The following is a 16,016-nucleotide window of genomic DNA, read 5'->3' as shown; positions in this document are numbered from 1 at the left end:
CATTCTCATTGTTTTGGGCGTTTTGTAGTATGAACACTAACATAAAATATGTTTTTCATCAATTTTCCTTTGATAATACCCCAACCACGTAATTTTCACGTAGCCGACAATCACTAATATATCCCACACAATTCAAAAACAGGCCCGGGCTAGTCATGGTTCAATTTCAGATCATCATTTATTATAAAACGCGGTCGTTTACACCTCGAGTCACCAAAACAACAGAAAATATACAAAGAGACAAGACAGAGAACAAAACTTGAACCAAAAAGAGTTAACAGATTGAGTTGATATCAAAGACCAAAACACATATCAACTCATCTGGTAACATCTCTTGAGTCTTCTCCTTCTTCGGCACCCGAAATTCGCTTCCTCGTGTATCTGAAACTACACAGATTAATCGAGAAACGTTAGAAAATGTGTTCACATTTGTCCTTGATTTAGAAAGGAAAAAAAAGGCTTTCTTCAAGCTCATTCTCACCTGTATGAGGTGGTAGGGCTAGGATCATTGTATAACTGAGCTGAAACCAATTGGTTGTCAGGTGAAACAATTGGTGCAGGCGAGATGTCTGAACTCAGATTCGAATTGCCAGCAAAGAAGCCTGCAACGTGGGGAGAAAAAAAAACAGACTAGCCTTGAGGAAACACATTTCGGAACCAAACAAGATTCATTACGAGTTAAAAAGATGGGTACCTTGAGAGACAAGAATACCGAGGAACAGAACCGTTACTATCATCGAGAAGATACTAATGTATGAAAACGATGATGATGATGATGATGACTTGGCTGCTTTGATTCTTCTTAGAGATTTTTTCATCCTTTCAATCCTTTCACGCTTTCTCATAGCGAGCTCTGCTATTTCCCTCATCACCTTGTGGTCACTCGCAGTCAAAGAAGGGCGTTTTGGAGGTCTAGGTGGCTTTGAAGCCTTTCTTGGTTTCTTGAACTTTACAACATCGCGTTTTCTCTCAGAGACATCTAAACTCTGACTGTTTGTTTCTGTCGGGTTCTCCTCGTCTCCCATTAATGGATAGTTTACGTCATCATCAATCGTTTCGGACGCATTGTCTGAAGTGGATTCTTGCGTAACATGAGCTAGACCAGCTTCAATGTCTACTTCAAAATCTTGTTCCCCCGAAACCAATCGGTCCATTCTACTGTCTTTTAAAAAAAAGCTACTTAAACTCCCACAAAAGCAAAGCTGATTCAGCCCTTTACTTCCCCCTGAGGAACAAGTCATAAAGATAGATTATTAGCAACTTAATCAGTCTCAAAACAAAAACAGAGCAATGCTAATTCTGGATTAGCTAAAACTCTAACTTAGACCATTCTCCAAGTAAAAGCCTGAAGCTAATCAAAGAATACATACTTAAGAGAGTAAACTCTACGATACGCCAAAATGTAAAAAACCACAGAAACTAATAACAAAGTAACAAAAATCAAATCTTTCGTTGAGAATGTGAAAACCGTTAATTACCTGGGACGAGGAAGACCAAAAAATAAACTTTGAATCAAAATACAGGGGAAAAAACAGAGTACCCACCTTGAATTATGGTTCTTAGAGGATGAATGAATAGATTGCGTATCCCAAATTAAATTTCCCAAAGATATCAGTTTGCCTTTGTTGTTTATATAAACAGAAAAAAACTAAAGAATGTTTTTTTTTTTTAGTTTTGGATTGTTTATGTCGCCGAACGAATTGAAAAGTGACTGTTATGACCAGGTACAGAACGTGCCAGCTTGTACGCGGTTTTTTTCTTTCATTTCTTTTGTTTCTTTTTAGTGATTTGCTCTAATTGTCTCTTGTTTTTTTCACCAGTCACGTTTTGATATTGTCTGATTCTCAATTATGTATTAGTGATCTGGTTTGTATAATAATAGATTTCAGACGGATATGCAGTTTTAAAAGAAACTTAAAAATTACTAAAATTGTAAATACACAAACTGTAACCTTTCCTTCTAATGAACTTTTTCAAGTTATCTCTTGTGGATAATTAACAGGTTTATTTGTTTGAATTGTTTAGGAGATAAATCTAAAAATATATATTTTCCTGACTTTGTTGGATGCACTAACTATAACATGGATCATGGTTCATGGGGTTGATGTTCAAGAATTAACAAATTTATTATTTTCTTTTTGGCAGTAGTCGGTTATTGGATTTGGATAAACAACAATTTATTGGTTGACATTCGAAAATTTGTTAAACTAAAAAAAAAATAAGTCAAAAGCTGAATTTTTGAGCCAAGTTCTCTGCCTTGAAATAATAAAACTTGAGCTCATAAACGAGAAACATGTCTAATACACAATGTTCATTCAGCGATTATTAACAAAATGCAGGTTAGCATAAGGCCTTTTGAGATCTTCTCTTATGTTAACCCACAACTTTGTCAAAAGCTCAACTTAGTAGAACCAATAAGCTTAAGTTCATTTAACAGACATAATACTAAACCAAATTAATGCAGATTATATGAAGGACAAACCGTTTCAAGCAAGGCTTGGACCTCCTCGCTTACTTCGACGGCATTAGTGAATAATGATGGTAGTAGTAGGGGTTTAAGGACAAACTTTAAGCTTGTTTAAACGGCAAGTAGTATTGAAGACATAAGACATCAGCTTACATGTCATTTAGGATCCGTATGGGTTTCATGAGAGATATTGGGCTGTTAAATGTAGCAACTGGGCATATATGGATTATGAAAAGCAGAGGCCCTTTGAATAAACGAGTAACTATTGACCCAAGTTATTGACTTTGAATAAGCAAAAGTCAACGTATGTGCATGCATTGACCCCAGGCATGTGAGGGATTTGATTCAAATCTTTTTTTTCTATGGGTTGTCTTTGTATTTAATGTGGTCTGGTTTTGGTATTCCCATGGTATTTATTCTACTTTTCTTGATGCTAAGCTAAAAGCCTAAAACTAAAATTATCTGAAACCTCCTAACAGACATCCACTATTTGTATTTATTATATTCATGTTTTTATTTATATGTATATGATATTTTGTTACTACATAAAAATTATATGTAACTTTTTGGTATTCAAGAAATTCGTTTTCTTTGTCAGCATTCAAGAAATTCTTGATGTAATTTAATGTACTATTTTGCTAGGTGGAACAGCTAGTTTATGTGGGCGAGAAATAAATGGGAGCTAAAAGTCAAAGCCCAGAAACCACTTGCTACACAAAGTTTTTAAGAACCTACCGGATTCTCTCGTCCGTTAGATTTCAAACACACAAAACCACGGTCGTTAGATTTATTACAGGAGGCTCCCACTGTTTCTCTCTCTATATATAACAGACCAGAATCACTTGGGAAAATTTAAAAACATACCAAAAAAATCCCAAAACACGCAGATAAGCTTCGTCAAAGTTCATCAACATCATCAATGGCGTCAATTGTGCTTCTGCTCACACAAATCCTCCACCCTACAAACCCCGAGTTCCCTTCTTCCTCCATGCTTCTCACAACATCATCATCATCATCATCATCTTCTCCCCATTACACGCAACATGAAGCTCTAAGACCAACATCACTCGACACGATCAAGATCTCACCACTTCATGAAGATCCTCAAGATTCAAGAGTTATGATCGATTTGTTCTAGATTCAACCATCTCTCATGCTTTTGTGTTGTATTTTTGCTGCTATTTTGGCCACAATTTATTGTAATATATATATAAATTAAAAACGGAGGTTTCTTAAAGTCAAAACTGCAATCTACAGCTTCACTTCCTATCAAAGTGTTGCTATGTTATATTACTTGTAAGCGTACCTCGAAAATGAAAATAGTTAACAGTTTCATAAGCACCTTTTACACAACCGACCAAATGCTAATTTCCACCCAAGAATATGCCTTCATGACCAGAGAAAAGCTTTCGCTGCTTCGTCTACCAAATCAAATGACTATCAGGAATGGCTTGAGGCCATACCTTCACTTCAAGTACAACTGAATCCATCGAGCCTGGATCTATATTCTATAAGCATCTTCCTTAAGTCTCGTCTATCCATTGCTTCCACTAATTCACCTTCTGACAGGAAAAGAGACCAAAATATCTGTACGATTTACGCATAAGATAGAACCTTTGTTTCCAACCAGAGGTTCTAAATGCTAGAAACCTTTGCTTAGATTTTCACTAAGTGGGCCCATATAGTCGCTATTTGGGTTGGTTCATCATGGTTGCATCTTACATTATGTAGCCCAAAATAAACGCTCAAGCGCTTTTCATGATGCCTCTTTTTGGGTCTTTGAGGTACAAATTTCGGGGAAAATAACACATTTTTAAACTTTTCTTAATTACGTAATTTGTTTACTGATGAGCTAGTCTCATTTTTAATAAAATTTTAGGTCAAAAAATCACTTACCGTATAAGAACCTAACGTTTAGGTCGAAAAATCTCGGATCTATTTGATTACAATGAAACTATGTCACCTCGGTTTTATATCATGATTTAGTAATTTAAAAATTAATTATGGTTATGAAAAGTTTACGTTCATGTGTCAATCCTATCTATTTTCAATATTTTTCTTTTTTTTCATTTTGGTTATTGTTCGATATAAATATTGATTTTGAAGTTTATTCTCATTTCGTTTGTTTGTTTTGACCTGAGATTTAAAAAATGCTTATGATTTAAAATAATTAAAGAGATACATACTTAGGTTAAGATCTACACCTTTTGCAGAATAAATATTATATATTTATTATTTTTTTATGTTTTTCTGCATATTATGAAATAATAAAATAATAAGTATATATATTAAATAACTAAGAAGTCAGTTACTATTATGTAATAAATTGGAGTGTGCATATAAATCAAACTATAATTCTTGTTTATTCGCAATCATTTTATGGTAAATAAATAAAAATAATCAATATTATCTATTGTATATGATATATAATTAAATTTAAATGATATCAACATATATATATAGTACACTTTTAATATGGATATTTATTAAATGAAGTTTCTACTCATATGATTTTATGATTATTTGCATATTTATGTAACAAAAATTTACACCAACGACTTTTTTAATGTGGAATAATTTCAATAATTTATAATCATTTAAAAAACAATGAAGGTTTCAAAATTAAAATATTAACTTTTCAATATATGTTCAATGCAAATATCAAAATATAAGTAACATTTTCATACGATGTATAGTTTAATTTAAACGATATGATATATATATATATATATAAACATAAAAACCTATTTAAATAAGATTATTTATTCATATGGTCTTATAATCATTGTATCTTAATATAGAAAAAATTTAAACCTTGATCATAAAAGTTTATCTGAGACTTTTAATAATTTTAGTAATTTATACTCGTTTTGAAAAATTCAAAATACAATATATACAAAAAAAATCTAGATTTTTATTATATGATTAATCTAATTATGTAATTTATTTTAATAATAAATAAATAAATAAAATGATAAAAAGTATAGAGATTGTTATCAAAAATTTATTATTTGAAATCATTAATTGCTATATATATATTTTAATCACATTAGGTAATTCCGTAGGTTTTATTTAAGGAAAACATGCGAAACAATAAATATTTGATATATGCGACCAACTATAGCCTGCGAAATATTATTTTGCTAGAGAGTATAATTTTTTAGACTATAGTTTATCTAAGGTGCTCTAGAATTCTTTGAAATAAGATTTAGAAGACATACCAAGTACCACATAGGATAGGGTTTTTTTTTAATTTTTACAAAATTTAGGTTATAACTTTTTAAAAAATCCTCAATTAATATATAGAGGATTATACAAAGCCATTTTTATATAATATACTCATATACATACTGCTTACAATTACATATTTAACAAAAAAAATACGATGAGAATTAGTTACACTTACACGATGTATGTCTTCATGTTCATATGTACTTAAACCATGATCAATGGGTCTCTTAGGGAAGGTATCTTAGTGTAATTAGAAATTAAAAAATAGTTTTTAACTAAGAAACACTAAAAAATGTATCATAAATAAGAGATATAAAATACGTCTATTAAAAAAAAAGTCAAATCATGGTCTAAAAATTCCCTTAGAGTCTATCCTATTAATCATGCTCTTGTATAATGATTTCATCTGGTTTTTGTGTTAAAAGGACTTAGATTTTTAGCTATGGTATTGTGTTTTTAAAAAAGAAAAGGATGGTGTGCTGGTGTTGAAATATCGATCATTAGGTCGATTACATACAAAACTAAAAGAATTTCATGTTTCGGTCCCAAGATAAATGACGGGAGAAAATATATTTTAGAATATTGATAAGGATAATGCAAACCTTTTCCAATTTTCAATTATTTGAACTGTGTACTGTAGATTAGAACTTATACTCCGAAAGGTCGTTGTCTTTTTTAGGAGATGGAAGCGATGGAGTGGCTGAGGTTTTGCTTCGTCGTTCGCTAAGACACCAACAAAACTGAAAGCACCGAGTGTCAGACATACAAGCATGTCCATCACGAGGTTTCACGTGAACGACACGCATTTTCTTCCTCTCCTTTAGGGTTTTCAGGCCCATTTGATTCAAAGCGAGGTACATAAATACTTATCTAACATTCTTTAAACATAACAATAGTATTTTGCTTCAATAATTCATTCACTCACTTACCCCCATACAAAAAAAATCTTGTTGGTTTGATATAGAGTAGTTTTATTATGATTTCTGTTGGAGAAAATATTTTCTAAGTACTGGACTTTTTATCGTTTTTCAGCAACAAATTTCACTAAAAACTTATCCCATAGAGAGCGATGGTTTTGAAGTACATATTTTACTAGGCATCAATAATAACCTGGACCATCGCACCTGCTCGGTGTATGGGTGATGGTGACGTGACAATAAAATTCCAATAAATGTGTCGTGGGGTTACTGAAGACAAGAAACACACTATTCGTTATAGTAGTATATAGATCTAGGGCCACAACCCACGTGGGTTTCTGGATAAAACCCTAAAACTATTGTTTATTTTTGCTTTTCCTCTATCATAGTTATGAAATCTATTCAGTGCCGTGAGAATAGTTTTAGGGGCCTAAAACAAATTTTAAAAATAAATTTATATACAATTATAATGGAAATATTTTTTTAATACGATATATCATTTTCGGCAAATACACAAATTTAACACTTACAAAAATAAATTTATTACGTAAATATGTTATATTATGTCATATAAAAAAATACATAGATTCAGAAAGTGAATTAATCGATTCTCGTGGAAAATTTTTTTTAGAAAATAAGTTTAAGCAACTAAACTAGAAATTATTTTAAATTTTGAGACCCTAAAAAAAGTAATATTATTCGGGGACCTAAGGCGAATGTCTTTTTCAATAACTGTAAGCACGCCTCTGAATCTATTATTAGCTGAAATAATCGAACATTAGTGTTTGGGAGAATAAGCGTCCTAGTATCATAACTTTGCAATGTCCGATGATATTGAATTATTTTTATTTTATTTTTTTTGGGACACCAGCATCGTTAATGGGGGTTCTTATGGTAGGGTTCTTATGGTAGAGTTTTTACCGGAATATAAGAATCCGTCTCTTAACTTTTAACTAAAAAAACTAAGAATCGGTTCTTAAATATTTTGTTTAAGAGCCGGTTCTTATTTTTTTAGTTAAAAGTTAAGAAACGGGTTTTTATAACAAAAAATTTCTTATTATATTGAAATATCATAAACACTTATACCACAAATACATACATAGAATAATATAGATCCATCAGTTAATTAATTTATACAAGTATTTTAGTTAATTATTCTCTCGTCATCTTTTATGACGAATAGTTTTGGTTCGAACTTTTTCCAGGGACCGTTTAGCACCTAAATAATCAGCGAATTTTCATTTGATAAAATGACTTATGATTTACTCCTTATGTTTCATAATAATTGTCACTTTAGATTTTTTATTTTGTTTCAAAATAAGTGTTATTCTACAATTCTAATGTAAATTTATATATTAAATATACTTTTTACTCTTTTGAATAACCAATAGATTTTTATTTAAATCATTATTATTTAATTAATCATATATTAAATAAGAATATATTAATCTATTATACAATTTTTTTTAATTTATGAAAAATATCAAAGTGACACTTATAATGAAACATAAAAAGTATTACGTCTATCCTTGCGCGGAAACAACAAAAAAATCGATTATGTGATACTTGTGGTTGTAGTTGGTCCACTGTTTTACATATCCAGAGACCATCAATTATTTTCGCTATACTTTTTTTTTTGAACTCATTTTATTTTTCGCTATACTTTGAGCCGATTGAATATCTGATATTTGATTTTTTTTTTTTAACGCAAAGATAAAGTATAACGACGACAAGCAACGAGAAGTATAAAATGGTCCTGCACGTTTGTGCATTACAGTTCTAGGTGTGTCTTATATTCATCAATGCATGCATATATACATCGAGATTGAGTTGTGTGCATGTAGACCTTTAGATTTTTTTTTAAAAATAATTTAGTTAATCAACACTAGTTGCACACAAAATAAAAGAAGTTAATCAACACTTTAATATCAACTATATCTTGATCCGCGCGATTGCGCGAATGCATATTTTACAGTATATACAAACTTTAAAAAATGAAAAGTTAACGGTTCTAGTTTGACTACTTTTGTTAATATGTTTAAACTATGTATTTTTTTACTGTATTGTGTAACAGGAATTCCATAGAATGGTACTGTTAAAAAATATTATTGTTAAGAAATATTTCAGTTTTGGTTTCTATGATTTGGTTTGATACGGAATAAAACGCTTTGTATGTATGTCAAAGAGCATTATTTGATTATCATTGGTGGACCAACACAAAAACGGGTCAAAGATATAAGAGAATTAAAAGTCCATTTAGTGTAAACTAAAAGTTTTAAGCATGAAATAATAAATTTATCTTATTAAGCTATCCATGTTTCCAAATAGTATTAGTTTTTTTTTTACTACTATCAAAGTTACCAAACAAAATTTTTAGGTACTTCTATTTCAATAAGATAGAGAAAGATGTGTTCATCGTTTGAGTTTAATGTTTAAAAGACCGAGTTTAATGTTTAAAAGCAATTCATATTAGGCAAATTAAATGTCATAACTTTAACCTCCTGCTTTTTCAAAAAAAAAAAAAACTTTAACCTCCTGTCCTCACTCCTTTAGGTATTAAAGAATCTAGTCGGATTGTTGTATTATTGTCAGTGTACGTCAAAAATCATTTTCTATAGAAAACCAAAAGAACCATTCATAGTAAGAAACGTGGCGTAATACTAGTGGGCCACTAAATTTGCTGACACCGAATGTTCTTATATAAAATGAAATGGGATTCCATTTTCTCGGACAAATCTTGAGCCCCCTCCGCCAAAGAATAATTTTCTCAAATCCTCTTATCTCCGATATCTCTTTGGTTTGTTAACATGTACGTATACTTAAAAAGGCAGAGTTCATAGTTTAGGTTTCTTGTCTTACAGTTCAGTAGTGATCCTTTTTCTTTTTCATTAATTAATCTCGTAAACCCTAATAATTTACTATTATTTCAGGTTGAATAATCAAGATTTCATGGGACTGGAATGGACAAACGATGTCGAATCGCTTGCTTTGAAAGATCAAGATATATCAGTAAGAGCAAGAAGTGATGAAGATCGTATAACCAACGGTTTAAAATGGAGCGACGACTACTTTTATTATCATCAAGCAAATTTTCATCTTCAAATTGTTCCAGAGAATCGTAAAGAAGAAGAAAACTCCGAGAAAGATTTGACGTTGGTTGTCCCTGATGAACATTCTGAAACCGGTGATCATCATCTTCATATCAAAGATTATTCAGAATATAATCGACGTTTTTTGAGAAACAAGCATGCAAAGCCGAAACGGCGTCGTGTTCAGATTTTAAGTGATGTAAGTCGACATATATTTGATATATGTAATTGTAACCTGAGACCTTGATGTCTTTGTATATTCTTCATTTTGACCTTTTTTGTTTTAACTTCTTTTGCCTCCGCGGATTTCTGTGTAGGATGAATCAGAGGATTTTTCAAGAAAGGTTCCTTTAGTGACAAGAAAAAGTTCCAAGAGAAGAATAAGAGATGATATGATGAGTAACAAGATGCGTACTCTGCAGCAGCTTGTTCCTAACTGTCACAAGGTTGGTATATTTTAATATATTATTCCCTCGCTATCTCTTACTCTCTCTATAATAATACACTTTGTAATACATGTATAGTTCCATATATTAAGCAATCTTGCCTTAAAGTTCCGGTTTCTAATGACCGGCAGTGTTTTTTTTTCGATTTTCAGACGGATAAGGTTTCGGTTCTCGATAAGACCATTGAGTATATGAAAAATCTTCAACTTCAACTCCAGGTCCATATTATAATTTTATTTAGTATATGTATGTTTATATATAGTACCTATATCTCTACATATAGTTGCTGGTTGTTCTAAACATAGTTGGGTGTCAAAAAGAATAAGACGGTCAATTAATTACACATTTTAGATGGTCGATTAGATGATATAACGTTTTAATGATCTACAGTCTACACGATTATTTTTAAATTAGTATATTGTAGTTTTCTTATATCACATATATTGTGTTTGTTTCAAGTTAAAACATATTTTATGTTCATTGTTCAAAATACAAATAATTTTGAAGAGTGTATAATTAACATATAGATTTTTTATTTATATAAATTGAGAGCATTTTCTGATATCAACAAAATTCAATAGAGAAATAGGGAATAATATATAGTTATGATTAATTGTTGAATTTCTTTGTTTTGTATGTATAAACATAAGATTATCATATATATAGAGCTGCTCATTGCTGCTAATATATGTATTTTATATAGACATCAGAAAATAATTTATAAAATAAAACCCTTTCTAAAAAAAACTAATTTGTAAAATAATGTTGTAATTGCAGGTGATGTCAATAATGGGAACAAATCCATATATTCCTCAGGCGACATTAGACTTTGGAATGCACAACCAACTTTTGACGGCGATGGGTATTGCTCACGGCCTAAACCCGGCCAAACAAACAACCCTTTCACCGTTAATCGCGGCGTCAAATTGGCCGTCACCACCGTTTAGTAATCTTTCATTCCCACACTCATCTAACCAATCTCTATTTCCTCCACCAGCTTCTTCTCCTCAATGTCTTTGTGGTTTGGTTCGTTGTTTCCCAACTTTCTTTGATTTCTCTTCTAATACGATGGGAGGTAGACTATAATATATGTAAACTGTTAGAGAAAAGTTTATGAAATGTCGTTGATTAGAGGAAAAACAGAGATTGTAAAATAGGACAATATGCCAATGTGGGATTTATTCTAAAATGTAAAATATAAAATTTTATTTTTTACTTCTATTAGTTAAAAAATAAATATACGTAAATAAATTTCGTGTCGTTTAAAATTAGAATTGGTTGTAGTGAAAGACATGTCAGAAAGCTATAGTTTTTTTTTTTTTAGAAAGCTATAGTTTTTTACCTACTTAGCTTTGATGTACATTTCATATTTTGGTAAAGACAAATGAATTGTTTTGTTTTTCTCAAGCAATGACTTGTCAATCAACAGGACTGGTCTAATTAAGTTCTATAAATACCAAAAAGATGATCCAGTTATCCCTTATTATCAAGAACCTGGAGCTTCTTTTCTCAAACTAAACAGTAGTAATTTCGTCACATTTTTAGCCTTGATGAATTCAAGAATATTCATTACCATCGTGTTATCTTATATTATCGGTTCGATTCATGCATACGATCCCGATGCTCTTCAAGATCTCTGCGTTGCTGATAAACTAACATAATTTAAAACTCTTATATTACATTATATTAACATTATACGATCCCTGTGGTTTATGTTATCTTATATTACTAACTTCTATTAAGATATTTAATTTATCATACTGTTTTAAATACTTTGTCCAACTTTGAAATCTCTCGATATATTTCTGTGACATTTCTATGGTATATCGAAAATAAACTAACATAATTTAAAACTCGTATCGTTTAGGAAGAACAAGTAATTCATAAATAGGGACCCGAGTAGATTTCATATCAAAATACAGTTGAGTTCGTAAGGATGACTGAATCAACAAGGTTCTAAGTCAATTACATATTTAATGACAATATATTAAAATCAGGGATTTAGTGAATGATGAATAATTACATCATAAACAAATATGCCTTGTGATACATGATAAATGGCACAATGTGCGCATCACAGGAACAAATTGAATGGATCTCCATGCAAAGAAACGTCAAACATCACGTCGTCCGACTTCTTCTTTGCCGGAATTTCAAAACCCGCAGTCATAAATTAAACTCCACCACCGCCGTTACTGGAGCCAACGTGGAGAAGATCCCAGGGCTAAACACTCTTTCCGTCTCTTTAGCACGTATAGACTATACGCCGGGTGGTTGGAACACCTCATACTCACCCACGCGCCACTGAAGTCGTTTACGTCCTCGAAGTTGGATTTATTTTTTATTTTTTATTTTTAGTTGAAGTTGGGTTTATCACGACGGCAAACAAGCTTTTCTCAAAAACCATTAAGATTGGTGAAGTTTTTGTTTTGCCAAGAGGGCTTGTGCATTTTCAGAAAAAATAATGGCAGATCTCCAGCATCGATTTTGTCGGTGTTTAATAGTCAGCTACCAGGAGCGGTTTCTGTTGCAGCGACGCTTTTTACGGCGGAACCTGCTTTGTCGGAAGATGTGTTGACAAAGACTTTTCAGGTGAAGTCTAAGATGGTTGATAAGATTAAGGAAAGGCTTGCTACGAAGAAATAATTTAAATGATAATATCGTCACGTTTATGATGAGAAACCTATCAAGATTTTTCATTAATGCTATGGTAACTAAAAATAATCTATTACTGTAATTATCTGATTTATATTGGTTTGCGAAAGATAATTTATCTTTTTATACATCAAAATTAAATAAATAAATCATCCGATAGATAAATCATGATTTATGAGTACTTTTAATGATTAAGTTTGTGATTCATAATATTAATATTTACCCTTCACTCCCTTAATAATTATAAGGTTTAGTTTAGCTATGATTGTACGAGGTTTAGGTTTGGGATTGGACCATTAAAACCTAAGATGGGCCTGAAAATGTATAAAGGGCTAACTACTAAGGCCCATGACAACAATTCCTTTCGTTTTATTGACAGCCAAGTATATTGAATAAGAACTGGTGAAGAAAACAGAAAAGAGTCTTGTGGAAGTTGAAACGAATTGAAACGAGTGGAAGATGAGTTAAATAAGATACCTGATCATCTTAAAGTTCATTTGCTTCTAGGAATTTAATGTAAAAATGTAGAAAGAATTAGATTCGGTCTCCAAAAACTTTCTCAGGTTAAGAAGCGTAGCTCAGAAAAGAGCTCAACACAGTGGAGTAGTGTACTACCGGAATAGCACAAATGCAACTCCCATCGAATATGAATACCTTTCTCATAGATTGATCATTGAAGACAAGTGTTTTCAGTATTGTAATGATTAATGGTTTCTTCGGATGGATGATGTAGATACAAGCTGAAGAACATTGAAGCTGCCAAGAAGCTTCTGCAAGAGAACAGGCTTATGGGTCGGCCGAAATCAGAGTTTAACATTCTTTCTAGTTATAGTGCGGATTATTTCCAACGTGGAAAAGATAATGCTGAAAAGCTTAGAAAAGGTTTTGTTCATAAATCCGTCTTCTCTTTTCTATTTGTAGGCGTGTGGATTCTTGTATTGATTCAGTATAAACTTTTTAAAACATGCAAAATACCGATTTATACAAAGATAGAGGACCTCAAGCTGATAGGGAAGGACCTAAACGGTCTAGTACTAATACTGATACTGCTGATTCAGGGAAATGCAGACAAGGGTGGTCCCGAAGTGAAATATTGTACTAGAATCCCCAATTTTTGTTAAAAAAATTTACATTGAAAAAACCTCCAAATTTATAAAAAAAAGTTTTTGTTAAAATCTTACTAAAATGTTTATGGCACACAACATTTCAGGGACGCCCCTGAATGCAGACAAGCTGCAACTGATCAAATCATGTTTGAATGATTCCGCAAAAGATAGCGTAACCGTGTGATGAGGAGATAAGAGAGACTTGATGATACTTGACCGGGTAAAAGTTTGACTGCGGCTGATATGGCGTCTAAAGGAAGAGCCACCGTCACGACGGCATTCCGGCAAGCCTCCGCCATGGTAATGAACGTCTCCAGGATGTGGGGTTTCGACGAAGGTGATTACATTCCTCTAATCAGATATCTCCAGCTGGCTCCTATTAATGAAGACGTTTTTAAAGGTAACACTCATGCAAGTATATACACATACACAAAGACACTAATATGTATATCTTAATATGTTCGACACTAAATTCAATTTTGATTATTTATGAATAATTCTAAAATATCAAAAAATGTATTTATGAATAACATTATGAAAATGATATTGAATCAAACAACCAAATTTAAAATTTCTTAAAAGAAAAGAAAAAGTAAATGCGGAAACGCACATAAATACTACTCCTATATAGGAGGGTTTCAATTATGAAATATATCATGAACTTATTTTCATGTAACATTTAAATAATGAAACGCATATCTATTGTGAATAAGAATAGTTAATTTTGGTTTTGAAATTAGATTTTGTAACTGAACCGTCCTAAACCGCTTGGTTCATCCATTCATTCCAATGATTCAATGTTCTTTCCTTTTTTCTCAGACGACAATGGTATATATAAATATAAAAATAAATTGAAGACACAATCAGGCGTGGTTCTAATCAGGTTTGTGTCTGGATCCTCTCTCATAGAAAGCCTAGCGCGGTAATCAAATCAATGAAAGGAAGATGTGGATGTAGTCAATTGGCATTGAAGACGAGGAAGAATGAGACGAAGGTGTGTGGGCTGTGGTCGCTGCCAGATGATGTGTTTGTGGACTGCCTGGCCCAGGTGTCGAGATTGGACCTCGTGGCCTTAGCTATGGTCTCTAGGAGACACCGGTTTTACGCAGTGTCGAGTAGATTCTGGGCCGTGAGGTATCGGATGGGTAACGTGGACCCATACTTGTACGTATTTATGCACATGTATCCCGATCCAAGCCCATGTTGGTTCGTCCTCCACCCCATGCAACGTCGGCTGAAACGAGTCAATTTGAACTTGTATCCGGTAACAGGATCATGTTTTGTGAAGACGGATTTGGGGATCTATACTATCGGTGGACTCATCAACGGCAAACCAACATCGGAAGTCACGTTTCTGAATTGTATCGAGCACACAGTGTACCGCATCACGCCTATGAAGATGGCTCGAAGCGGAGCATCGGCAAGTTTGATAGAGGACGGGGAGAATAAGAAGATATACGTGTTTGGAGGGTGCTGGGATGTGGCTGATTCCTCGAACTGGGTTGAGGTATATGATATCGAAACCGGAACGTGGGAGTTGTTGTCTGTGTCTACCCCCAAGATGCCCCTCAAAATCAAAGAAAGTATGGTGATGGACGAGAAGCATGTCTACGCGGTGGATGAGGATGGTGAAATCTTTGTTTTCTCGACAAGCGAAAGTACGTTTTGCGCAGAGGGAGAAAGAGAGACTAACCCGGATGATAGAAACGACTGGCGTTTGTTTGATCAGACGTTTTTCTGCCGTGGTATCGGCGGGAGAATACTGTGGCGTTTGCCGCGTGAGTTTGGTTGGAAGGAAGTCAAGGGTTTGGAAGAGCTGCAGCAGCAACACATTATCAAACTATGCGCCTTCTCTGTCCAGAGGATGGCCATCTTCTGGGAAGCCCAAGGTCCTGATCAGATTTTGGAGCTTTGGTATGCCGAGATTACCCTCAAAATGACAAGACGCAAGGAAGGCGAGGAGGAGGAGGAGGTATGGGAGGTTTGGGGGAACATTGAGTGGTCCGGTGCTGTCCTCTCAGACTCATCATATACTGGCCTTAACTTGTTATTTGCGGATTCTCTCTATGTCTGAATATATTTTCAAGCCTTTTTTTTTTTTTTTT

The 16,016-nt window shown here is 32.9% G+C and overlaps 2 protein-coding genes and 2 pseudogenes across 3 annotated transcripts; 3 read left to right on the top strand and 1 right to left on the bottom strand.

Moving 5' to 3' along the window:
- Positions 1 to 156: 156 nt before the first annotated feature.
- Positions 157 to 2,626, bottom strand: BNAC08G49660D. Of its 2 annotated transcripts, none has more exons than XM_013814929.3 (4): positions 1,545 to 2,626; positions 695 to 1,225; positions 482 to 602; positions 157 to 381 (listed from the first exon to the last, which is right to left on the bottom strand). In XM_013814929.3, exons 2-4 carry the CDS (start codon positions 1,152 to 1,154, stop codon positions 318 to 320), a joined length of 645 nt encoding a protein of 214 aa, XP_013670383.1. In that variant the 5' UTR covers positions 1,155 to 1,225; positions 1,545 to 2,626; the 3' UTR covers positions 157 to 317. The 2 variants fall into 2 exon arrangements, with proteins under 2 accessions (XP_013670383.1, XP_013670381.1); XM_013814927.3 differs by having other exon boundaries at positions 157 to 387; positions 1,545 to 2,615.
- Positions 2,627 to 9,310: 6,684 nt separating this feature from the next.
- Positions 9,311 to 11,365, top strand: LOC106375028 (annotated as a pseudogene).
- Positions 11,366 to 11,550: 185 nt separating this feature from the next.
- LOC111204191 lies at positions 11,551 to 14,536 on the top strand (annotated as a pseudogene).
- A 309-nt stretch (positions 14,537 to 14,845) lies between these two features.
- LOC106375029 (F-box/kelch-repeat protein SKIP6-like) lies at positions 14,846 to 15,985 on the top strand. Its single transcript, XM_013814930.3, has one exon. The coding sequence runs from the start codon at positions 14,846 to 14,848 to the stop codon at positions 15,983 to 15,985; it is 1,140 nt and encodes a 379-aa protein (XP_013670384.2).
- Positions 15,986 to 16,016: the final 31 nt, after the last annotated feature.

The sequence above is a fragment of the Brassica napus genome, chromosome C8 (genome assembly GCF_020379485.1).
Source record: "Brassica napus cultivar Da-Ae chromosome C8, Da-Ae, whole genome shotgun sequence".
NCBI lineage: Eukaryota > Viridiplantae > Streptophyta > Magnoliopsida > Brassicales > Brassicaceae > Brassica > Brassica napus.
Note: the sequence above shows the minus strand (reverse complement) of the source record. Positions and strands in the feature narration are given on the sequence as shown.